Below are 25,286 nucleotides of genomic sequence, written 5' to 3' on the forward strand. Positions count from 1 at the left end.
CTTGCTATATTGCCCAGGCTGCAGCACAGTGGCTATCACAGGAGCAATCGCACTATTGATCAGCATGGTAGTTTTGACCTGTTCTGTTTCTGACCTAGCCAATTAACCTCTACTTAAGCAACCTGGTGGTCCTTCGGTCTGGGAGGTAACCATACTGATGCCAAACTTAGTATGAACAACTGATCAAGCACGGTGCAATGTGGCCCAGAACTGGGCTCCAGCAATCCTCAGCCTCCTGGGTAGCTGGGACCACAGGTGTGCACCAACACACCCAACTGTAATTATGTTTTTAAAAAGCCCTTATCTGTTACAATTATACACTATAGTAGTATTTACAAGTATGATGATACAGTATCTGGGATCTGCTTTAAAACACTACAGCAGGTGCTGTAACAAGAAAGGAATAATAAAAATTTTAAAAATACTCCAGCACAGTAAAATTTAAGAATAAACTTAAAAATCAAAGAAACATCAAGAAAATGAATGAAATTAAAGTGGAATAGCTGTATGAAAAATGAGCAGATTATTGATGACTGCTGAAACTAACAAATGAGCACACGAAAATGTATTATTAATTATATTATCCTCTCCACTTTGTACAGAGAAAAACATGTTTAAAATACATGTTAAAGAACATGTTTAAAATATTCCATGATATTGTTTTAAAGCTATGTTCACAGAAAGAAGACCAAGATTTCATTAAAACATCTGAAAAGGTTAAAAAAAAACTCCGTATGTTGGTTTTGCTGATACATTTATTATTATTATTATTATTGAGACAGAATCTTGCTCTGTCACCCAGGCTGGAGTGTAATGGCATGATCTTGGCTCACTGCTACAGCTTTTGCCTTCTGGGTTCAAGCCATTCTCCCACCTCAGCCTCCCAAGTAGCTGGGACTACAGGCACAGGTCACCATGCCAGGCTAATTTTTGTATTTTTACTAGAGATGAGGTTTCGCCATGTTGGCCAGGCTGGTCTCGAACTTCTGGCCTCAAGCAATCCACTGTGCCTGACCATTGCTGATACATGTAAATTCTAATTCTATAAAATCAAATCTTAAATTCTTTGTACTTAATGGAGAATAGCAGAAGGGAAAAAAAGAGAGAAAGAAATTGTCCTTCTAATTACTAAGAGAAATTAGTAAGTGGAAAGACCTAAGAAAGGAACAAAGCTACAAAATCGATTTAAGCAGTGAAATTAGTCGTAAGATTGCCTAGATTAGTAGTCAGGTAATAACTACTTAGGAATTACCAGGCTGATGGGAAGAGTCTCACAATTAGCCAACAGTTCACTGTTAAGGAAGTTTTGTCTTTCTCTGTCATTGCTACACTAATCATTTATTCCTAAGGAAAAGTTTTTATCACTTCCTGGAGAATTAGATTTCACCACTTCTTTTCCTATCTAGGTATACATGATAAAATAACATTTATGCAATGTACGGAATATTCTTACTGAGTGGAATAGCATGCAGTGTCCTATTCGAGACTGGATGTCCTCAGGCCCAGCATTACAGGAGTCCTCTCGAAGAAGTTTCCAGGTTTGACATTGACAGTTGAAAGCAAATAAGCCACTGAATTGTGGTTCACTGGCTCTGCTGTCATCTACGCTGCCATTACAAGTCAAAATTCTACCACCAAAAGTGTAGATCATATGTTTTTCTGAGTCCATACACATCTATCAGAACAAGGCAACAGATTGAATAGTTTTAGTTTGTTCCTGTCATATGTGCTAAAACAAAACCAACATGTACAGTTTTACATTCTCAAAAAAAACTAAACTTTGTCCCTAATGACACTAAATACCACCCGATTATCATATGCAAGTTTCTAAATACTTTTTCAAGTTGCCATTTTTCCCAGGGAGAGTAAAAACATGTTGGGATAAAGAGCTTTCTGCTTTCTTGAAACTGCATAATTTTTACCAAAATCAACCAATGATACATGAGGTGTTGATTTATACGTAAGAGTGAATACTTATCATATTTCGGGTGAATAGTGATCATACTCTCCTTATTAAAATTCCCTTTCATTCTAGGCAAGCATCCTATTAATATTACTACCATTTATTAAGCGATCAGATATGCAAATAAGAGTGGTACAGCTAAATTCATCTCTCTGCATTTATTTTTATAAAACCCTTCAAATTATGTTACAAAACAGTAGAACAAACAAAAAGACATTTACAACAATCAAGTCTCCAGACTGACTTCTACAGTGTAAAGAACTCTATCTGCTTTTAACATAGCACTATTAATTTTCTTTGAATTAAGCTATACACTTCATGTTTAAAAGTCAAGCTTTATTCTTCCATTCTTCCAACTCAAGATTGTAGCTTTTCATAAAAATGTATGAGAAAACAGCCATTTGTCATGAGACAATAAGAATCAAATTCTGTTTCAAATAATACATAAATCCAAGTTGGGAATTAGCTGTTAAACGTAAGTGGCATTTATATAAAGAATAAATTGTGTACACAAAACATCTGTTTTGCTTAAAAAAAAAAACAACTAAACATTTGATATTCAATTCTCCTACCAAATTACTTCTGCTACTTACGTATTTTTGTATTTTTTTAAATAAAAGGCTATTTTCATATATATGTGTGTGTGTGTGTGTGTGTGTGTGTGTGTGTGTATATATATATATATATATATATATATTTTTTTTTTTTTTTTTTTTTTTTTTCCTCCCCGAGACAGAGTTTCACTCTTGTTGCCCAGGCTAGAGTGCAACAGTATGAGCTCGGCTCACCGCAACCTCTGCCTCCCAGGTTCCAGCAATTCTCCTGCCTCAGCCTCCTGGGTAGCTGGGATTACCCGCATATGCCACCATGCCAGGATAATACTGTATTTTTAGTAGAGACGGTGTTACTCCATTTGGTCAGGCTGGTCTTGAACTCCCAACCTCAGGTGATCCGCCCGCCTCGGCCTCCCAAAGTTCTGGGATTACAGGCATGAGCTACCATGCCTGGCTATTTTCATAATTTTAAAGGTATTAACAAATTGAGGTTATTATTATTAAAAAGAAAAGATTCTAACATCTCCTAATTTTTATCTACCACTAAAAAGATCTACCTCATTAGCCATTTCCTAGGTTTCTCAAAGACTTCTATAAATTAAGATGAAAATCTATTCCCTAAGGGTGAAATCTTGGTAAATATGGTTGAAAAACAAAGATGTCTGGCCTACCACAGAAAGTATTCCTATTTTTTAAATGATCATATAGTTAAAATCAGCACATTGCTGAAGACAACTCAGTTTGGCCCCATCCAACTACTGCCTCCGTTGAGGGCTCCATTGGAGCTGGGTCACATTTCCCTTGCTGAAGTACTTCAGACTCAATCACTCCAAATATCTGGGAACTATGCTGAAAATCTTTAGGGACTCACATTAAATGAGTTTATTTCCATTTTTTATTAACTCACAGATTCATACTAATGGCCAATCTTTGTTACCAACCTTGCCCTACCTTTCTACTTCGTATGGCTACAAAGAGAGTTTCTTTCTTTTTGAGGATATTCAAGCTTAATTTTGATGTGGCTTACTCTCATTTGTTTGCAGGGCTGAAGTATAAACATCCTTATCTTGGTAGTTCTTCCTAGGACACCAATCTAAACCAAGAAACCTTTTAATATTTGATTTCCACTCTTTTGATTTGTCATTTTTACTCTCCAAAAAAATTTCTGAAAAGCTAGTAACTTATTAAACTCTGTATGATAATGTCTTTTCCATCAAAGACTTAAAAAAATCTTTAAAGCCAAAAGTTTAAAGACTATTCATTTATTATGTCAGGGGTTAGATATTTAATTTTTAAAATCAAACAAATAGTGGATAACCACTTATTTTCCTGGGAAAAATTATTTTTTGAATCTGAAAATGACTTTATTTTACCCTATTACAGGAATACAAGATTGGTAAGGGTTTGGCTGGGTTCAAAATAATCGTCTCCTCACAAAATTTGAAGATACTGCTATAAAGCCTTCTAGGTATCCAGTGTTACCCAACCTACCGCCTTCCCTTCTACAAACCTCCAAAAATGCCTCATGACCCAGTGAGAATATCAATGAGCTGAGATCTTCAATTCTTCAACTGAAGTTTTTCCTGCTACTTCTTGGCTAGCTCACTTTCCATTTTCTAGTAATTTCCACAAAAAGTGATTACACTTGAAGGACAGTTTGGCTAGATATAAAATTCTTGGCTCACACTGTCTTGTCTTGAATGTCTTCTAGATGTTGCTCTATTATCTCCTGGCACTGAAAGGAGATGTAGAGAAATCTGATACCGGTCTCATTTTAGTTCTCTTATAGGTGACTTGATCATTTTGTCTACTTGCTATAAAATGATCTCTTATCTTTTATAGTCAATGTTATTAATATATGTCTTAGAGTTAAGTATTTGGGTCAACTTTTTCTGAATATAGTATGCCCATTTGATATGTGGAGTAAAATCTTTCTTCAGGAAAATGTTCTTGAATTCAATTGATAAATATTTGTTTTTTCCATGGTTTTGGTTTTCTTCTTTAAAGTCTCCAATTACATATATGTTGGCTCTCCTCTGCCTACCTTCCCCGGTTAATCATTTTTACCTCTTTGTTTTATCTTATTCCTATGCTGTATGATCATTACCTATCCTTCTTTACACTCTTTGTAGATAAGTCTTCATTTCTGAAAGGGGCAATATACCGGGATATAACTTTCATTTACTGTTATTTTTCTTTTTATTGTTTTTCTTTAGAATGTCTCTCTAAAGCTTTATTTATTGCTTTTTAGTTTTTCATGTATAATTGAGTTGAATTTTCCTGGACCAGATGACTTTACAGAGGATTTCTGTGGAAGGTGGATATTCTTGCTCAAGAACTCCTTCCTCTGTTGCCATTGAATTGAACGATTCCTTCAAAATATGGCACTTCTGGTGAAGCCATATCTTCTCTAATTTTATGAATCTCATCTGGCTTACAGGGTTGATCTCAAGCTTTGAGCTCCCCAAATTTCTTACTGGCCATTGCAAAAGGAGTCATCATTCCCACTATGTTTCCTTCACTTTTACAAAATAGTGCTTTCTGACATATATCACCTCTGGATCTTTCTGGGTACTTTACACATGTTAATTCACTGATTCTTCCAGTGGCTGCCCTGGGTGCAATCTGTGCCCTGTCCCTGACACTTCTCACTATGATATACAACTGCTAGGCTCCCTCTGCTTTCCCAGGCCTCCCTATTATACTGTTGTGGACTTCAACAAAAGTTCTGAATATTTCAGTTGTTTTTGGATAAACTTACAAGGCATTGGGAGTTGTAGGTTTACTCTGGCTCTTGATTTTGCTGAGAGAGAGAGTGTGTGTGTGTTTAAATCTTTTTGCTTGATTACCATTATTCCTGGAAAACCACACAAAGCAATATCAAGGAAAGCTTGAGAACTAAACTGCCACTATGTTCTTAAGAAATCCAGAAGTCTTTAAATTTTATTTTTTAAATATGTTAAAATTAAAAATGGCAAATAGCTTTTAGGCATGTTTGTATCATATAGCTTTCTCATATTTTTATCAAATTTGAACATTAAGTGTTAAATCCTAAATTGTCATGAACACCACAAGCTATTTTTGGAGTGTCATAAACACTACAAGTGTAAGTTCTAACTTATAGCTTTATTTGTATGAAATAGAATAGCAAAATGCAGGAGCATACAGATTACTTGCTCACTATTACAGGGCTAGTTGTTGGCTGAATGAGTACTGAAATCCTTATTTCTTCACCCCCAGTGTTCTGCTGTACCACCTAATCAGTTGAAAACCATGCATTATTTAATAGCACCCAGCTTCCAAGAAACATCCTATTATATAAAATCAAGAGAAACAAAGGCCACACCCAAGAACTCTCTACGTGCTACTCCTAAGCTATTCTTTTTTTCAACCTGTTAAAAAAAAAAAAAAAAAAAAAAAAAGGACATCAGCATCTTTTGTAAAAGAAATACATAACCATTTGGGAACAAGAGAAGAAATTGTTCCCTAACAATATTATCTGCTGATATTTCTAAAAAATCAGAACCAGCCTAACTTTTCTTGGCATGCTTATTTTCCACATGAAGAACATTGAGGGTGTCAGCGGGGATGTGCATAGCTTTGTGGAGCTCAGTTAAATAGAGCCAACAGAAGTTCCAAATTTAAGCTGGGGAGTATTTCTAAGAATACTGGTTTTGATTTTCTACCTACCACTTAACTTGACAGGCATAACTCACTCTTCCTCTCCTTACCACTCTCCTATAACAATTATATGTTAATAGAAATATGGCAATAGGATAGTTTAAAAGCAAAGAATTAACAAAAATCTATAAAGACACAATAAACAAAGACCCTGCGTTCTGACTCCTAGATAAGATTTTAGGTCTCACCTAGGTTTTGTCATAATTCTAGCACCACCTCCCATTTCCCGAATACTAGATAATTTATGTTCATCAACACAGAGTTACAGATTTTTAAAGTCTTTTTCTCCTCAATACATTAAAAAAAAAAAAAAAAAAAAAAAAAAAAAACTTGGGATGTGGGTTGAGCCAGGTAAAAACTTGCTTATAGAATTCAAAATGGTTACTGTCTTTTTTGACCTACATTGACTTTGTATGGAATAAGTATTCAAAGACAGGTAACAATGATAATGACAATGATGGGGCTAATGAGAGCTACATGTATATTAATATTAAAATGGCTTACAATGAGGCTATGTTCAGTCTTCTAGTCAACAATATTATTGTATAATTTCTACTGGTGCTGAGTTTAATTTAGTATGTAAAATTCCTCTCCAGGTTTATAAAATTTTGTGACTATAAACAAAACAAAATATATTTCACTCTAACTGGAAGAAAAGCTCTAGATTTCATCTAGTTCATTATAAAGTGATTTTCCATTTCTTACAGGAATGTAGAATAAGAAATATAATTAAAAGGGTAAGTTGTTATTGTTATGATTTATGCATATGCATTATAAAACTAAATGTGTTTTTCCTAATATTACTCCATCTACTCTCTAAAGTTTCTATAAATCAACAATCTATGTCCTGAGATTTTTGTATTTTGCCCTGCAACAAACAAGAGAAAAAAATTTAAAGAATAACTTTATACCTACTGAAACAACAATTATTATTATCTGTCATAGGTATTTGTCATGGAAGCACTACTAGACAACTCAGCATAACATCTAACATAAACTCTAATTGCAAGAATCACTAAGCACTGATTAATTCCATCATATATTTAACTGTGCATCAAACCTGATGATCAAACACCAATTTCGGCCCTCCATCAGCAGCAGTATCCTCACTTAGTAACATCCACGTGTTTGTATCAATGTCATAACGATAGAAGTCACTTTTCAGAGATTTGCTATTCCTCACAGAGGAATCCAAATAACGCCCCAATGTGTAGATTTGCCTCCGTTGAATGTCAATGCACATTTTATGACACGATCTGGCACTAGGACCATTCTGTAGAGAGAGAGAAAATGAATAAACAAATAAACAAATGAAAGAGAAAAAACAATCAAAGAACAAATAAAAGACAAATTAAATGCCCTTTTTTATTACCTTTCATTAAAAGGTTTCTCAGAGACTCACATCAAGTCAACCAATATGAGTCCAACACTAGGCTTAACTCTCTAAAGAAAAGCAAAAGCAGTAAGCAGTAGGAGACACAAATCTTACCTTAGAAATGCTTAAAATCTACCATGAAAGATGAAATGAACTACACTGCAGCTTATGGCACTCTGTTGATAACATCTATATGGTTTCTACCATATACTGCACTGTGTTTTAGTCATTTGTGCACAGAGTTCAATTCCCTATTACATGACAATCTACTTTAAGACATGTTTGGTCTTTATGAACATTTTTGTATCTCTCATCAGACTCTAGCACAAAAGAGGTACTCCAAGAATATTTAGAATCAGTGAATTTCAAAATTAGAAGAAACATCAATAAAATCTCTAGTTTAATCACTTGGACACAGGGTGGGGAACATTACACACCGGGGACTGTCGGGGGATGGGCAGCAGGAGTAGGGATAGCATTAGGAGAAATACCTAATGTAAAAGACGAGTTGATGGGTACAGCAAACCAACATGGCACATGTATACTCACCTATCAAACCTGCACATTGTGCACATGTACCCTAGAACTTAGAGTATAATAAAAAAGAAATAGAATCTCTAGTTTAGTTTTCTCCTTTTAAAGATGAGAAAATACAACCCTAGCAAGAAAATATAAGACCAGGATGATACCTTTAATATGCTAGTGACAGAAACTAATAAGAATCCAAGTCTATGACTTCTTTATCCATCCTCTGCATTGTAAAATTAATTTTCCTGATTGAATAAACAGCACAGCTACAGTAAATAAATAGGGAATAATATTAAGAATAGTATTTATCAATAAATTAGTTAGCTGGTATCACTTGTATCACAGGACCCGATAAAACATAAAACATATTGTAGTATAATCAAAAGGATTCATGGGGGAAAAAAGAACTTCAACTGCACAGGGTTTAATTAGTTGAAAGGGGGAAAGGAAAGGAAACTAATGTTTGTTAAACAACTCCGAAGTTCTGTTTACACTATTACTGTGTATGTGTGTGTTCCATTTAATCCTTATAACAACCCTGTATGGAAATATTATCACCATTTCACAGAGTCCACCGTCACAAAACTAGGAAGTAAGATAGCAAATCTACGCCCTTGTGTACCACAGCCAAAAACTGGGCTCTTTCACAATTTCAGATTATTTTTTCTAGAAGAGAAACAAAGGCAAAAACATACTTGTTAAAACAGTGTATGCAGTTATGACTGAGATGAAGAGTTCTTGCTGCAGAAATAACAGAATTGATGTATAAAGTGGACATAGGAAGCCTGATGAATGACTGACAGAGGAGACAGTTTATGATCTTGCAGGCAATAAAGAACTACTGGTGGTTTCTAAAGCAAGATACAACATAAAAAGGCAATATTCTAAGAAGAGTAATCTAGCAGTATTAATTAAGTGAAATGAAGGAATATTAGGCAGGAAGAACAGTATTTTGACAATGAAGTTGATGTAAATGTACACTTTTATATTCATACTATTATTATTATTTTTTTTTTTTTTGAGACGGAGTCTCGCTCTGTCGCCCAGGCTGGAGTGCAGTGGCGCGATCTCGGCTCACTGCAAGCTCCGCCTCCCGGGTTCACGCCATTCTCCTGCCTCAGCCTCCCGAGTAGCTGGGACTACAGGCGCCCACAACCGCGCCCGGCTAATTTTTTGTATTTTTAGTAGAGACGGGGTTTCACCGTGGTCTTGATCTCCTGACCTTGTGATCCGCCCGCCTCGGCCTCCCAAAGCGCTGGGATTACAGGCGTGAGCCACCGCGCCCGGCCCCATACTATTATTTTTAAACTTATTTTAAAATATTTTTGTCAAAGAATATCTTCAGCAAATAAGGTGAAAATTTTATTTAAGAAAGGATTTCCTCCATTAATAATCTCAAAAACAAAGATGAAGTAACATATATCTATGCCATAATGCATAGAGTGTAAAACTTGAAATTTTAATAGGAGAATAATAGAACTTCTTGCTTCAACTAAATAAGCACAAATAATATTAAAATGATGATCAAATTATATGCCAAGAAAAAAGAAATAAGGATAAATCAATAGACTAGAAAACATGAAAAAAATAGAGAAAATTAACAAAGTTGGTTCTTTGAAAGACTGATAGAATTATAAACCACTGGCAAACTAATTTTTTACAAAAGAGGGAAAATACAAATTGCTAGTACCAGAAACAAAAGCAAGATTAACACTACAGACTTCCTAGAAATGAAAAAAGAGAGAATACTATCAAAAACATAGGTAAAATCTGACAACGCAGATAAAACAGACATAATTCCTTAAAAAACCTAACTTACCAAGATGACATGAGATGAAAGAGGAAAATCTGAAGTAATTACACATACTGAAAAACTGAATTCATTATTGCCCACATATCTACACTGGTAAATTGTATCAAGCACTTAAGGAAAAAACGGTATCAGTTTTAGACAAAATTTTTCAGAAAACGGGGAAAAAGAAAAACTCTACTGTTTATCCACATTCTCTTCCATTCCTAGCTTATTTTATGAGGCCAACATAACACTGAAACCAAATAACAATACTACAAAGGAGAAGGAAGAGAAGGGAAAGGAGGAGGAAGAAATGGGGAAGAGGTGGAGAAATCATTTACAGGTGGCTAGGACCCCTTATGAACAAAGACAAAACCAATCTTTAATGAAATATTACCAAACAGCAGGAGCAGTATATGAAAAGAAAATTTTACAACAAAAAGGTGTTTTTATCTCAGGAATGTAAAGTTGATTTTACATCTGAAAATCAATCAGGATAATCTGCCACATTAAATTAATAAAGAAGAAAAAACACAATTATATCAATAAATATGTAAAGGAGCATTTGGTAAAATTTATCTATTCATGATCAAAACTCATAGCAAAATAGGAATAGAAAGACTTTCAATCTGATAACAGATGTAAGAAAATGTAAAATTTAATTTTCTTAATGACACACTGAATATTCTCCTGCTTAGCTATGAAACAAGACAGGGATGTCTTTTCTCACTACTTATATTTCACATTGCTCTGGAAGTTCAAGTCAGTGCAATAAGGAAGGCATTAAAAAATAAAATAAAGGTTGGGCCTGGTGGCTAATGCCTGTAATCCCAGCACTTTGGGAGGCCAAGGCGGGAGGATTCGTTGAGTTCAGGAGTTCAAGACTCCTCTGTACATTCAACATACAGAGACCCTATCTCTATACATAATTTAAAAATTAGCTGGGCATGGAGGCACGCGCCTGTGGTCCCAGCTACTGCGGAGACTGAGGTGGAAGGATTGCTTGAGCCCAGAAGGTCGAGACTGCAGCAAGCCATGATCATGTCACTGCACTCCAGCATGAGCAACAAAGAAAGACTGTCTCAAACAAACAAAAAATAAAATAAAATAAAATAAAGATGGAAAAGAGAACAGAAAGAAGAAAAATGACTGCTTCTTTAAAATACTCTAATAAAAAAAAAAGAAGCTATTAGAAATAAGTAGACTTAACAAAGTGACATGATACGAAGGCAATATTAACAAACCAATTGTATTCCTCTATATTACCAGCCAACAAATGGAAAATAAAAAATTTTAAATTCCATTATAATAGCACAAAAAGCAAAATACACTGATATCAAGTTAACTAAAATATTACAGACCTCTTAAATAGAAAACTTTTAAGAGTGCTGAGAGATAATGAAGACTAAAATAAATGGAGACTAAACCATATTCATGGAGTAGAAAGATTCAGTATCATTAAAACACCAATTTGCAGCTGGGTGCAGGTGCTCATGCCTATAATCTCAGCATTTTGAGAAGCTGATGTGGGTGGATCACCTGAGGTCAGGATTTCGAGACCAGCCTGGCCAACATGGTGAAACCCCACCTCTACTAAGAATACAAAAATTAGCTGGGCAGGTGCCTGTAATCCCAGCTATTCGGGAGGCTGAGGTAGGAGAATCACTTGAACCTGGGAGAAGGATGTTGCAGTGAGCTGAGATCGCATCATTGCACTCCAGCCTAGGCAACAAGAGCAAAACCCTGTCTCAAAAAAAAAAAAAAAAAAAAAAAGGTCAAACAAAATAAACCCCACCAATTTGCTCCAAATTAATATATAATTTACCATATTCCCATCATAATCCCAACAGTTTCAGAAATTGATGATTCTAAAATTTATATATTACCTAACTTCATGAATTACTATAAAGTTACTACTATAAAGCTACAGTAATCAAAGGAGTGTCATACTGGTTAAGAAGAGACCAAAATATAATAGAACAGAATAGAGTCCAAGAAGAGACATATACCTACATGATCAATTGATTTTTGGCCAAGAGGTGCCAAAGCAAATCAATGAGCCAAGAAGATAGGGAGTAACCAGAAATCTCATACATTGCAGGCAAAGTATAAAATGGTATAACCATTTTGGGAAAAGCTTTAAGTTTCATTAATGGATAAAAGGGTGAGAGTTTGATGAGTAACAGCATATTTTCATAATCTTGAAATGTCTCCCTATAAATTACTTGTTAATTATAAATTAGACAAATCTGGTGGGCATCCCCTTAACCAAGTGATTGAAGCTAGTATCAGATAAACGGACGTAATGTGTCTCCTGATATGATATACTGAGGAGATGCTAATGTGATCTATGGGTTATTCTTGCTAAAAATATATCATCTAAATCCAATCCTAAGAAAACATACAAACCCAGCTGAAGGATATTCTAAAAAATAACTGCCCTGCACTCTTTAAAAATCATCAAAGTCAAGAAAGACAAAGAAGTTTAGAGAACTATTCTAGACTAAAGATGACTAAAGAAGCATGACACCAAAAAGCAATACATGATCATGGTCTAAATTCTGGGCTGGGGTTGCAGAGTGACAAGGGATGCCTATAAAGAACATTACTGGGGCATTATTGGATAATAGTCTATATCTGAATAGGAACTGTGAATTAGATTAAAGCAGCAGTTCTCAGTGTGGTCTGGGGTCTCCAAGGTACTTCAAGGGAGTCTATAAGTCAAAGTTATTTTTACAACAATACTAACAAAAAAAAATTTGTCTTTTCGCTCTTATTCTCTTATGAGTGTATGTGAACATTTCCGGAGGCTACATGACTTTCTGATACAGCAACTGAATAAAGAAGCATATGAATCCAGATGTCTTTTATTGAGCCAAACATTAAAGAGATTTAGAAAACTATACAAAAATGCCACTTGAGGGCCAGGCACGGTGGCTCACGCCTGTAATCCCAGCACTTTCAGAGGCCGAGGCAGGTGGATTATGAGGTCAAGAGACCGAGACCATCCTGGCCAACATGATGAAACCCCGTCTCTACTAAAAATACAAAAATTAGCCAGGCATTGTGGCAGGCACCTGTAATCCCAACTACTCAGGAGGCTGAGGCAGGAGAATCGCTTGAACCCGGGAGGTGGAGGTTGCAGTGAGCCGAGATCGCACCACTGTACTCCAGCCTGGCAACAGAGTGAGACTTCGTCTTAAAAAAAAAAAAAAAAAAAAAAAGCCACTTGACTTAGCATGGTTGTCTCAGGAAAAAGCACCTTTGTAATTGTCTGAGCTGTGAACTGATGGCAGTTGCTTCTTCTATGGCATACTATATATTTACTTGAAAGAACAAAGAATGACCAAACTATGGTTATTTGGACATTATGGCAGACATTTTCTCAAAAATGAAGCAGTGTATCCATCTTGAAGGAAAAAAAATCAACAAAATTTGTTGCCGGTATTCTAACGCATGTTTTAAAGCAAAAATTCAAATTATTGAAAACCTATCTGCCACTGTGATCTTGACATCTTCCCAATACTTAAAAGACTCTAATGAGACTGATAGTGATATTAACAAATGTGGCATATTTTGTAATACAGTATCCCAAAAACCAATCTTTGGAAGATGTGCATAACTCATGGAACCAATATTTTTCAAGTGACCAACACATGGATAAACATACATTCATAGGTAAAAGATCCAAAGAGCAAAACAGATCAATGGATTTTAACATAACAATGCAAAAAGTTAGCTGGTATGGTTTCAGAGTCTATATTGCAACTATCTTTAAGAAAAAAACACTTGTCAATTTGAGATATGGAATCAAAAAAGAACATGCAATTATTTGAAAAGGCTATTAAAATACTACTTTCTCTCAAAAACACAACTATATGAGGTCCAACTCTCTTCATGTATTTCACAGGTAAAACATGTTGTAAGACAGTAAATGTAGAAGATATGAGAATCTAGCTGCCTTAGCTAGACATTAAAGAGATTTATAAAAATGCAAAACAATGCCACATTTCTCATTTTTTGAAAGTTATTTTTAATAAAATGTTTTATATCCACCTGTAATAGGTTTATTACTATTATTTAAAATTGATTAAAAATATTTAAAGTACTCAGCACTAAGAACACCAATGGGTTTTTGTTTAAACGTCTAAACGGCCCCTGAGACCATGAAGTTTGAGAAGCACTATTACAAGTAAAATCCAACAAGAGCCATGTCTAATTCCTTCAAATGCTACAATTCTGTGAATACTCAAGAAAATGGAGATATGATTTAAACAATAAACAAAAGTAAGGAACATTTTCCCATCCTCCCTTTATGAAAAAAATATAATCCAGCCTTTTCCAAGATACCTCTTGCTGTAAATTTGTTTTCATTAATAATCATAGCTTATAGCCACATTATAAAATATTGGATTTTTATAGTTAATCTTAAAAAAAGAATCTAGGAACTAGATTGAAGCTAATAAAAATGGCCTTCATTGACTACTTTAAAAAACAATACATTCGTTTTGAACCTATAAAAGCTTACTTGCATACGTACGTGAACATTTAAAATATTTATTCTCTTTTAAAAATGTTTTACTTATTTATTTTTTGAGATAGGGCCTTGTTCTGTCGCCCAGGCTGGAGTGCCGTTGTGCTATCATGGCTCACTATAGCCTCAACCTCCCAGGCCCAAGTGATCATCCCACCTCAGCCTGGCCTAAAGTAATCATTCTCTTTGAGAGCTGAGCTATCCTCTTATCCTTCAATCTCCTAAATGTGTTATTAGGTACATATTTAAGTTAATTAAAGTGAATTAAATTAATTTTGCTTTTTAATTGTTTATCATGCTTCTAAAATACATACTCTGGGATCTCATCAAACAGCAACTTGCACTCACTGGTATGGAAAATTAGATATATGAACTACTTAATTGTTCAATTTTGAAAGGAATGAGCATTTATGCTAGATACATACTATCATTCAATTCACAGAAAGATCAACAAAAGGTTTTTATGAGTCTATTAATTAACCATAATAAATCTCAGCTCTGGTACTGAATCACCACGTTACTTATCTCTACTGACCCTGAACTAATAGAAAGTGTTCTCATCAAAATAATCTCTATATTTTAGCAGCACGAGTTTTAAAATAATTACTTATTGCATTATAAAGATTACTTACAATATATGTATATGGTATAAAAAATAACGGAATGAAGTTATGTACCCACACCCAGCTTTAGAAGAATAACATTTAATATTACCTTTAAACCCCCTAACCTCTCTGGATTTTGTATTTATTGTTCCTTTTTCTCTGGTATTAACTTCTCATTTAACTTACCTCACCTACTTACTAAAGAGTAAGAATGTGCACATTCTTAAAATACATACATTTTAAAGAATGTGATTCATGCTTTTAAGGAATTCAGATAGGGAAACATGAAGATAAATCAATCATTATAGTAAGCCATTCAAGTATTAAAAGGGGTTAAGTGAGCACATCAAAGGAAGCTTTTAATTCTTCTTGGCGAGGTCAAGAAAGGCTTCACAGAGAAAGTGAAGTCTGAACTGAGTTTCAAAGAATAAGTGGGTATTTACTAGGTAAAGTTAGGGGGAGATCCTCTGTTAATTCCAAACAAGGAAAACAACATTGCCAAAGGACACAGGTGAGAAAGCTGAATAATTCCAGCAACTATAACTGGCACACAGGAGATGAGGCTGGAAAAGAAATTGAGTAGCAAATCTTGATGAGAAATTTGGAGTTTTCACTCCAAATTTTACTCCAAATTTTCCAAGCAAAAGGAACTGAGATAAATTGTTTTATTATTGTTGTTGTTATTTATAATTTCCTATATCTATGACCTTTAATAGTATCCTGCACAAATTGACTCTGGACTTGGTTACATGATTGCTTTTTGCTATCAGGGAAAGAAAAAAATTGATGGATTGCTCGTGTCTACTTCATCCCCTTTGCAGCCCAGCACCTGCCACGAAAACAAGCTCTGGCTAGCCTATATAAAACAGAGCCAGGCAGTCCCAGTTGAAACCATGCTAGACCAGCTGATAGATAGCTGACTCCTAGACAAATTAATGAGCCCAGCCAAAACCAAAAGAATGACTGAGCCAACCTGTAGACTCACGAGCAAATAAATGCTTATTACTCTATGCCACTGAAGTTTTATGAGTGCTTGTAATGTAATAAACTGTGTAAACGATAACTGAAACAAAGGCTGAAGCTAACCACAGGGTTTAAGTAGAGGTGTCACAGGATCAAATATGGTATTTAGGGGACTTGTTTTTGTTTTTTTTTTTTTGAGACAGAATCTTACTCTGTTGCCCAGGCTGGAGAGCAGTGGCGCCATCTCAGCTCACTGCAACCTCTACCTCCTGGGTTCAAGGGATTCTCCTGCTTCAGTCTTCCAGGTAGCTGGGATTACAGGTATCTGCTACCACGCCCAGCTGGAGTTTCTATTTTTAGTAGAGATAGGGTTTCAGCATGTTGGACAGGCTGGTCTCAAACTACTGAGCTCAGGTGATCTGCTGGCCTCAGCCTCCCAAAGTGCTGGGATTACAGGCATGAGTCACTGTGCCCAGCCTTGTTTTTGTTTTGAGATAGGGTCATGTTCTGTCACCCAGGCTGGAGGCAATGCCACAGTAATGGCCCACTGCAGTCTCCACCTCCAGTCCTCAAGCAATTCTCCTGCCTTGGCCTCCCAAAGTGTTGTGATTATAGGTATAAGCCACAACACCAAGCCCAAATATGCTTTTTAAAGACTGTGTTGATGAACAGAGAATAGGTCAACAATGGAGACATAAAAAGTGTAAGAAACCATAAAGTTGAAAAAACTGCCAAAAGGAATGGAGAGGAAAAGACATTTGAAATGTGGTATTGGATGACCTGTTGGATCATGTCAGGCACTTGGAGAACTGTTGGATCTTAGGCACTAATTAGACACATTCACTGAAGAAGAGGGAGGATTTTAGGATGAAACTTAGGCTTAACACAAGAATAATTACAGATGTCATCACCCTAGATTTATGATACTTTAGTAGAAAAAAGTTAATTTTTTTTTTAAAGATTTGTCTTTTGTTGTTGAAGACAGAAATAATTATTTCAGAAAACAGTACTTCAATACTGAAAAAGGAAGGCCACTTACACATCCTTTCCCAGGGGTAAGAAAAGTAAATCAGAATTTCAACATCTATTTGAAAAAACAAAAACTGTCCAGTGATTAATCCCTGAACAGTTTTTATTAACATAGTTTCAGAGTAAGCAAGAACCTAGTTCCCCAGGATTAAAGACACAGCACTAGATCTTTGGAAATGGCCTTCCTAGATCAAAATCAGTGGGTTATGAATTAGGCCTTTTTATCTCCTTTTCATTTGAGGCTCCTACTGTTTTCTTATAGTTCATTTTTCACTTTATATCCTGAAACAGTTTAAATGGAGAGTGCAATTAAAATGTTCTACAATGATTTGAAAAAATAATAAATGAATTAATATTTGCTTTACTCCAGGATATAATCATGCACTTAATTCAAAGCCATAGACCTAAGCCATCTTATTCACTATGGAAATGCTTTATGTATATGTGCATACGCAGACATGCACATGCATACATCTGTACAATTTTAATAAAAGATAATATATATCATTTATGAAAACTGACATATAGTAAAATAACAGGGGCCAAAATAGTGAGATAGCGAAGAGTGTCAAAAGCACAATATTCCAGAAGAAATAAAAATAAGATGAACGTTAAAGATAAGAATAGAGGTAGTGGAGACATGAGCAAAAAAGACAGTTACACAGTTACATTTCTAGGCTAACGCAGTTTAAAAACAAAATGATATAAAAATCCCCATTTCTATCTCTATAATACAGATTTGGTTGTGTATCAGTAGCTGAAGAGCCAGTTATAGAAGCTGAAATTCAAGAGTACTTAAAAAAACCTGTTTACCACAAACTCTATTGCTACTACTGCTGATAGACATTAGTGAAGAATATAATCACGCCGAAAAACAAGTGCACATCTACGTCCCTACTGTAATAGAGATGTATGAAAAGTCTGAGAACTTGCCTCTTTTTCAGTGTCTCTAGAGATACATGTCCACTGGTTCTCCTTCACACTGTACGCCCAGAAGTCAGCAAGATCTTGTGTTCCATCCCAGCCACCAAACAAATAAACAGTCTCTATGAAAATCAGAAAAATATGTGTAAAAAAATAAAGGACAAAATAAGCATAGGCACCCAAACCTATAGCTGTTTCTAAGACCACTTAAGAAGGCACATCTAAATAAATTTTAAAATAAAAATGTTAACCTGGTAACTCTCTCAAATATATACTAGACTAGTATATCCTACGAATGAATGGATGCTGCAGAACCACTATTTTGAGAGATTTATAAAAATACAGATAAGTAGGAGGCATGTCCCAAGATTCTGATTGCACAGGTTTTCAATGGGTAAAAATGAGTCTGTATTTGTAAAGTATCCCAGAAAAATCTAATGTGCAGCTGGTTTGGAGCTTCTGTGTTTGGCCTTGAAAACTTTACATTTACCAGCTTCTTAATAATGCAGCCACTTTTTATCCGCTATGGAATTTTAAAATTCAGATTGTAAAAAATAAAAACTCCAGAGGAATATACAGTGTAAAAGTATAGCATAAGAACATTTAGCTGTTTTTGAAAAAAGTCGTATTAAAGGTAATTTCTCTCTATTGCTATATCAAAAACAATGGCTAAAACTAGCTTTAAGTTAAAATTAGATATCTTAAGAAAAAGTGATCCATAGCTTTGATATTCCTATAAAAACTGGGGAAAATTTTTCCAAATATATGGTGGTACGTTTAACTCATCAGAAATTATCCTTTAAGTCATTCTAAGTATCTTGAGAATTTGGTTTCTTCTGACTCTGAAATGTCTACTATATTCACAGACTTTATCACTGACAAAACTGATTTTCTTGCTCAGTGAATAATGAATCTTTACATATAACATTGTGTATCATAGATCCTTCTTTATTTTCATTATTCATTTATTTTGAGACCGGGTCTCTCTCTGTTGCCCAGGCTGGAGTGCAGTGGTGCAATCATGGCTCACTGCAGCTTCCTGGGTTCAAGCAATCCCCCCAACCCAGCCTCTTGAGTAGCTGAGACTACAAGCATGTGCCACCATGCCCAGCTAACTTTTTTTCTGGGGGGTGGGGGGGGTACAGACAGGGGCTCACTATGTTGTCCAGGCTGGTATTGAACTCCTGGCCTCAAGCAATCCTCCTGCCTCAGCCTCCCAAAGCGCTGGGATTATAGGCATGACCCACCCCATCTAGCCCCTTCTTTATGCAATAATAGTGCATTTCCAACTGGGTGCGGTGGCTCACGCCTGTAATCCCAGCACTTTTTGGGGGCTGAGGCGGGTGCACCACAAGGTTAGGTGTTTGAGATCAGCCTGGCCAACACAGTGAAACTCCGTTTCTACTAAACATACAAAAAAATTAGCCAGGTGTGGTGACGGGCACCTGTAATCCCAGCTATTCAGGAGGCTGAGGCAGGAGAATCACTTAAACCTGGGAGGCGGAGGTTGCAGTGAGCTGAGATCACGCCACTGCACTCCAGCCTGGGGTGACAGTGTGAGACTCTGTCTCAAAAAATAAAACATAAAAAAAAGTTGTTTCCTTTCTTCAAATATTTCCCCCTTTGTAACTGTTTTAAGTCTACCAGTTGTATAAGCTCACCAATGATTATCTTTTAATGTTAAATAAAACACTATATGAAAACTGTAAAGTCATGTACTCTCTAACTAACACGCCTTAGGCCTGTATATATGGAAGCTGCCATCCAAGTTATATCCCACCATGCAGGGTTACAATTCAAAGTGTACTTGGAAATACTAGAAGACTATTTAAGAAAACCTTTTGTCATTCACAGAGTTAGGCTATCTTCTACAAGATTGCTGTCATATTTGCATATAATTTCAAACTCTAAGTAAATTTTTCAAGTGATTTGTCTCTTCTATCCCCCAAATACCTGGGGAAATAAAAAAAAAATGTTTCACTGTTTTCTGGATAAGAACAGGCCACTGGAGGACGACTGAGTTCTAGTACTAACTGGGTGATCAGTACAGATCATTTAAACCTCCTAGGTTTTAGTTTTTTCGTCTGCAAAATTTCAGTGTTGTGAAGTCCTTCAGATATAAGTTACGTGAGGCCAGGCACAGTGGCTCATCTGAGGTCGGGAGTTCGAGACCAGCCTGGTCAACATGGTGAAATCCCATCTATACCAAAAACACAAAAATTAGCCTTTCATGGTGGCACACATCTGTAATCCCAGCTACTCAAGAGGCTGAGGTAGGAGAATCGCTTGAACCCAGGAGGTGGAGGCTTCTGTGAGCTGAGATTGCACCACTTCACTCCAGCCTGGGCAACATAGCGAGACTCCATCTAAAAAAAAAAAAGTTACATGAAAACATTCTGAAGGCTGACAAGTATGAACATCACTTCTACCTTTAAAATATGCATAAAATGAAAAATACTCTATAGTTACTAAGTACAATAAAAATGATATTATAACGGACTACATGCCTAATTCAGTACATAAAACACTTTTGGCGCTGTATAAGTGTGAAATAATGCCAATTATTTCAAACTACCAAAAAAACTGTCCTATCTTGGAACTATAAAACAATCCATTATCATCAGTTAAGTAACATTCTGTTTCCAAAATGGCACACGGTAATACTCAGACACATAATTTTACAGCAAAAAAAAAAAAAAAATTAAAGAATTTTCATCTGGCTTAAAAATTATTTGCCAAGGCCTCACTAAAAGGAAATTAACCCTGTTAAATTCTGAAGCCTGGAGAGGGGGTATATAACTAAAATAGCAATAGCAATTGACCTTTTGTTTTACAGTGTTTCTGGGTACCCTCTGGATAAGGTTACCCTGGTTCATTAACTTTAATAACCCTTCCTCTTGGGCTCTGGGTTCTCAATGTTCTTTCTGAAAAGCAGGTCTCTTTGTACGCATAAATTCTCACAGCAAAGAAAACCCACATTTCCACAACAGCCTCATTGATAGCTGAGCAAAATAAAATCTGGCACGCAGTAAGCATCCTAATGGAATTAAGCCAAGATGTCATTCCTATCCATGAAGGCTTTGTGGTCCCAGCTGAAGTTTAATAGTAAAATTAAATGAATCGGATGGAAACTGAGCCTTCTGACATACCTGAATGAAAATGCATAACAAAAATTTTAATTAATTCATCTAATTATTTAAGTCATGCAAAGAAGAACTATTATCTGGAAACAGACACCAGAAAAGGTATTATTTAATGCACAAAGGATATCAAAGACCTTTAAAAATTATGGATATAACTGGAGAGAACTGTAGAGAGAAGTAAGGAAGTAAAAAGGAGAAAAAAGAAAGCATTAATATTTGCAGTAAGGTAGTAGATTGGTTAGGGAAGCTCATTCTCGTGCTTAGACATTCTATAATAATTCATTTACATCTGGGGCAGTACGATCTTCTTCAAGGAGCAACCCCTTCACCCCTTCTCTATATTTTTTCTGAATGGGGTATAGGCTATAGTGTCTATCCATTTCTCCCAGCACTTTGAGGAATGTTTATTTAACACTTTTTGAGTACTGAGAATTAGCAAAGCACTTTAGAGAATTAAAAAGAAAGAAGACATAGTCCCCAGTCCCTATCCTCAAGGAACTTACAATCTAGTCAAGAATATCAAAAGGCAAACAGATCAACATAACGCAAGGCAGACTAAATGTCATAAGAAAGGTAAACAAGGTAAAAAGCACCTGAGGGTTCAAAAGAGGGAAGAGAGTATATCTGGCTGAGGGGACTCAGAAGAGATTTCATGGTGACAGTGGTATTTGACCTATGCACCAGCAGGAAGGAAAAAAAAAAAAAACCAAAAAAAAAAAAAAAAGAATAACAAAAGTATAGAGACAGAAAAACACATCAAAAGCGTTTTACGGAAGGTGTACTCTAGTCAGGCAAATCCTGGCTACAATCCTGGCTCTATCACCACAGCTATGCGACCACCACACAGTTCCTTAACTATTGGTTTCTTAATCTCTAAGATGTGCTACAGTATCTATCCCATAAAGCTGCTGTGAGAATTAAATTAAATTAAATAACGCATGTTAAATGGTTAAACTGTATGATGAATAAATACACTGTTTGATTTAAAAGAACACATAGGTAGGAGGTGGAGAGGAGGTTAAAAGACAGGCAGTGTCCAGATCATGGAAGGGATTAAATAACAGGATAAGGGCTTTGAACCTGATTTCACACAGACAGTGGAGAAGCCACAGAAGATCTTAGGCAGAGGGGTAACAAGGTAACATCAGAACTTGCAGCATACAGGACTGACTGAAGGAGTTGAGAATGACAGGGATTGGAGGTAAAGTGGCCAGTAATAGCTTATGTTCGAAATGTCAAACAAATTTTATTCTAAAACACTGAGTCAATCAATCACCAATCAATCTATTTTTCATTACTTAGGCCACAAAAACTAAAATTCAACCATATTCTTTGGTATACTACATGTACCAATTTGGTACTAGTATAAAACAAACTCTGGAGCTACCTACTACCAGTAGTACTAATCTACACATCTTATATACACTAAAAATAATGTAGAAATCTAAGGTATATAAAGACATCTCAGTGTCTTTTTGCACAATGGAACAGGCTTTTTATTTTTAGTGCCCAAGTGCAATATCTGTCTTCTACTTTGATTTTTAGGATAAATCAGACTGTGTTGATTGCATAACCCTCCACAAGATGGCACACTACTTTTGCAATTAAATCAGTTTTTCAGTTTTTCCACTTTGACACTGTATAGGATGCATATACTATGCATTGACATAGCCCTGACCCAAAACTTAGACAAAATTCATGTATCAAAAAGAAGAGGTAGGGGAAGGGTTAACAGGCTGGTGAAATAAGTTACCTTAATTCTTAGTTTAGACACTGACAGAAAAACAAAATTTTTTTAAAAAAAGGTTTTAAGAAACACAAATTTATCTTTAAGACAGAAATAAAACTCTATAATAATTAGACGAAGAGTTTAAATCCTTCTAAAAGTGAAGTTTAGTAAGACTTAAATTAACATGACAATTTTTGAAGAGAGAAATAAATGGTAAGGGGAAAAATATTTTATATGCTCTTTACCCTTCCCTTCTTAAGCCATCCCCTTGAAGTATCATGACCCAGCAGATTATCAACTGGATTCACTGCCTCTCTTTTTAAATAGAACTGTATTCTTACGTAAAGCTATGGTTACAACACTATCTAAATCTTTTGGGTGAATTCAACATACAGTCACTTTCCTTGCTAAAAGGCTGAATGTTATGCCTATGACAATATACTTTGTACTCTTAATGAAGTCTGCATTTCAGAATTACTTTCTGTTAACTGTGTAAAAGAAAGATGCACATTACTTTCAGAAATACAGCCACATGAATAAATTTGTAATAGCAACCAAAACCCATGTTTAGGCACTCCCTTCAAGTTTCTTTAAGGAACATCAAGAAAAACTGAACGTGGTACCACAAAATAAAAGCACTTTCAGGCTGGACGTGGTGGCTCACTCCTGTAATCCCAGCACTTTGGGAGGCCAAGGCGGGAGGATCACGTGAGGTCGGGAGTTCGAGACCAGCCCGACCAACATGGAGAAACCTTGGCTCTCCTAAAAATACAAAATTAGCCAGGCGTGGTGGCACATGCCTGTAATCCCACCTACTCGGGAGGCTGAGGCGGGAGAATCGCTTGAATCCAGGATGTGGAGGTTGCGGTGAGCTGAGATTGCGCCACTGCATCCCAGCCTGGATGACAAGAGCAAGACTCCGTCTCAAAAAAATAAATAAATAAATAAAAATAAAAATAAAAAAATAAATAATAATAAATAAAAGCACTTTCATATAATTGCTATAGAATAGTTAAAGGTTCAAATTTCTACAGAAGGGCTCTTCCAAGTGACAAGCAACTCTCCATCAACTTCTTTTGTAGATACCAAATATTAGAGCTTTGCCTAAGTCTTCGTACCTGCTCTGGTTGAGAAAGAAGAAAAAGGCTTAAACTGTAGGTTCTCAAAATGTAATGAGAGTTACACAACAAGGAACAGCCTAACACAATGGAAATTTATTAATACATTTCTAACTCAGCAGACTTCCACACTGAAACAAAATAGACATGGCTTTTCTCTCTTTCTATTCACTGTTCTTATCCCAGTCGAAAACCAAGTCACAGTTGAAGAATCTTAAGTGGAGAGATGCCAGGTACAGGGATTACAATTAATAAAACTGATCCAGTAGGACAAATCCAGTAGGACAAAATACAACATTCCTTCTCTACCATGGCATGAATGATAGGACTCCCTTAGGATGGAAGAAAGCTTTGAAAATTAAATAATAAAATTTGTGCCATCATACACCTTTTAAAATGGTCACTGTATCCTTAGAGAAGGCAGCAATATGGGGGGAAAAAACCCTATAGACTAAAAAAAGAAAATAAAATCTACATACTACTAAGTTTCTAATATCTAAGAAAACAAGGTATATGAAACACCGGGAAGCAACAATTGCTTTAAAATATAAGCCATGTTAAATAAGCTGAAATTAACTTTATGAAGTTTTACTCTAGTGAAGGTGTTCTTTTTAAAAAAAAAATTCTAGAGACAGAATCTTGCTCTGTTGCCTGGACTGGAGTGCAGTGACATAATCATAGCTCACTGCAGCCTCGAACTTCTGGGCTCAAGCTATCCAAGCCTCAGCCTCCCACACAGCTGGGACTACAGGCACGTGTCACCATGCCTGGCTAATTAAAAAAAATATTTTGTAGAGACAGAGGTCTTGCTACGTTGCCCAGGCTGATCTCGAACCCCCAGCCTCAAGTGATCCTTCCACCTCAGCATTCCAAAACTCTGGGATTATAGGTATGAGCTACCATGTCTGGCCAGTGTTCTTAATTTTGTGAGTTAGTAAGAGTCTCTTTGATTATCTGAAGCCATGGATTCTCTTCCTAGAAAAAATTTGCAAATAGACAACATGTTGCACCTAACTTCAACAGATAAAGAACCCTTGTGCTGGAAAACTTCAAAATGCATATTTAAAGTAATAACTGAGCTTCTTTAAACTATATTTTGCTACTTATGCACCAATTTTGTTAACATGGAATTTCCTGGTTGTTCAAACTCTACTTAGAGAAAGTTATTCTTTACTACTAAACCTACCTGATCTTCATCAACAATATTCTTATATGTACTTTAGTATTTTGTCTCAAAAATATTATAAATATATTTATGGTTTCCCTTCCCTAAGGCACTAATTATACAAAAGATTAAACAAATATACCAAAATAACATTGATTTTTTTAGAATGTGGAATTATGAGTG

At 35.7% G+C, this 25,286-nt stretch overlaps 1 protein-coding gene across 5 annotated transcripts in view; it reads right to left on the reverse strand.

The window, feature by feature from the left end:
- LOC105471375 (muskelin 1) overlaps positions 1-25,286 on the reverse strand; it is a 380,915-nt gene that overhangs the window by 47,926 nt on the left and 307,703 nt on the right. For all 5 annotated transcript variants that reach the window (XR_981107.3, XM_011723823.2, XM_071093953.1 and 2 more), the window contains 3 exons: positions 17,958-18,070; positions 7,259-7,471; positions 1,454-1,675 (listed from right to left, as the gene is read on the reverse strand). Coding sequence is in view for 4 of the 5 variants with exons in the window: in XM_011723823.2 (XP_011722125.1) it covers positions 1,454-1,675; positions 7,259-7,471; positions 17,958-18,070 (548 nt within the window). In the remaining variant the exon portion in view is untranslated. The remainder of the gene's footprint in view (positions 1-1,453; positions 1,676-7,258; positions 7,472-17,957; positions 18,071-25,286) is intronic.

Source organism: Macaca nemestrina, chromosome 4 (assembly GCF_043159975.1).
Source record: "Macaca nemestrina isolate mMacNem1 chromosome 4, mMacNem.hap1, whole genome shotgun sequence".
Lineage (NCBI taxonomy): Eukaryota > Metazoa > Chordata > Mammalia > Primates > Cercopithecidae > Macaca > Macaca nemestrina.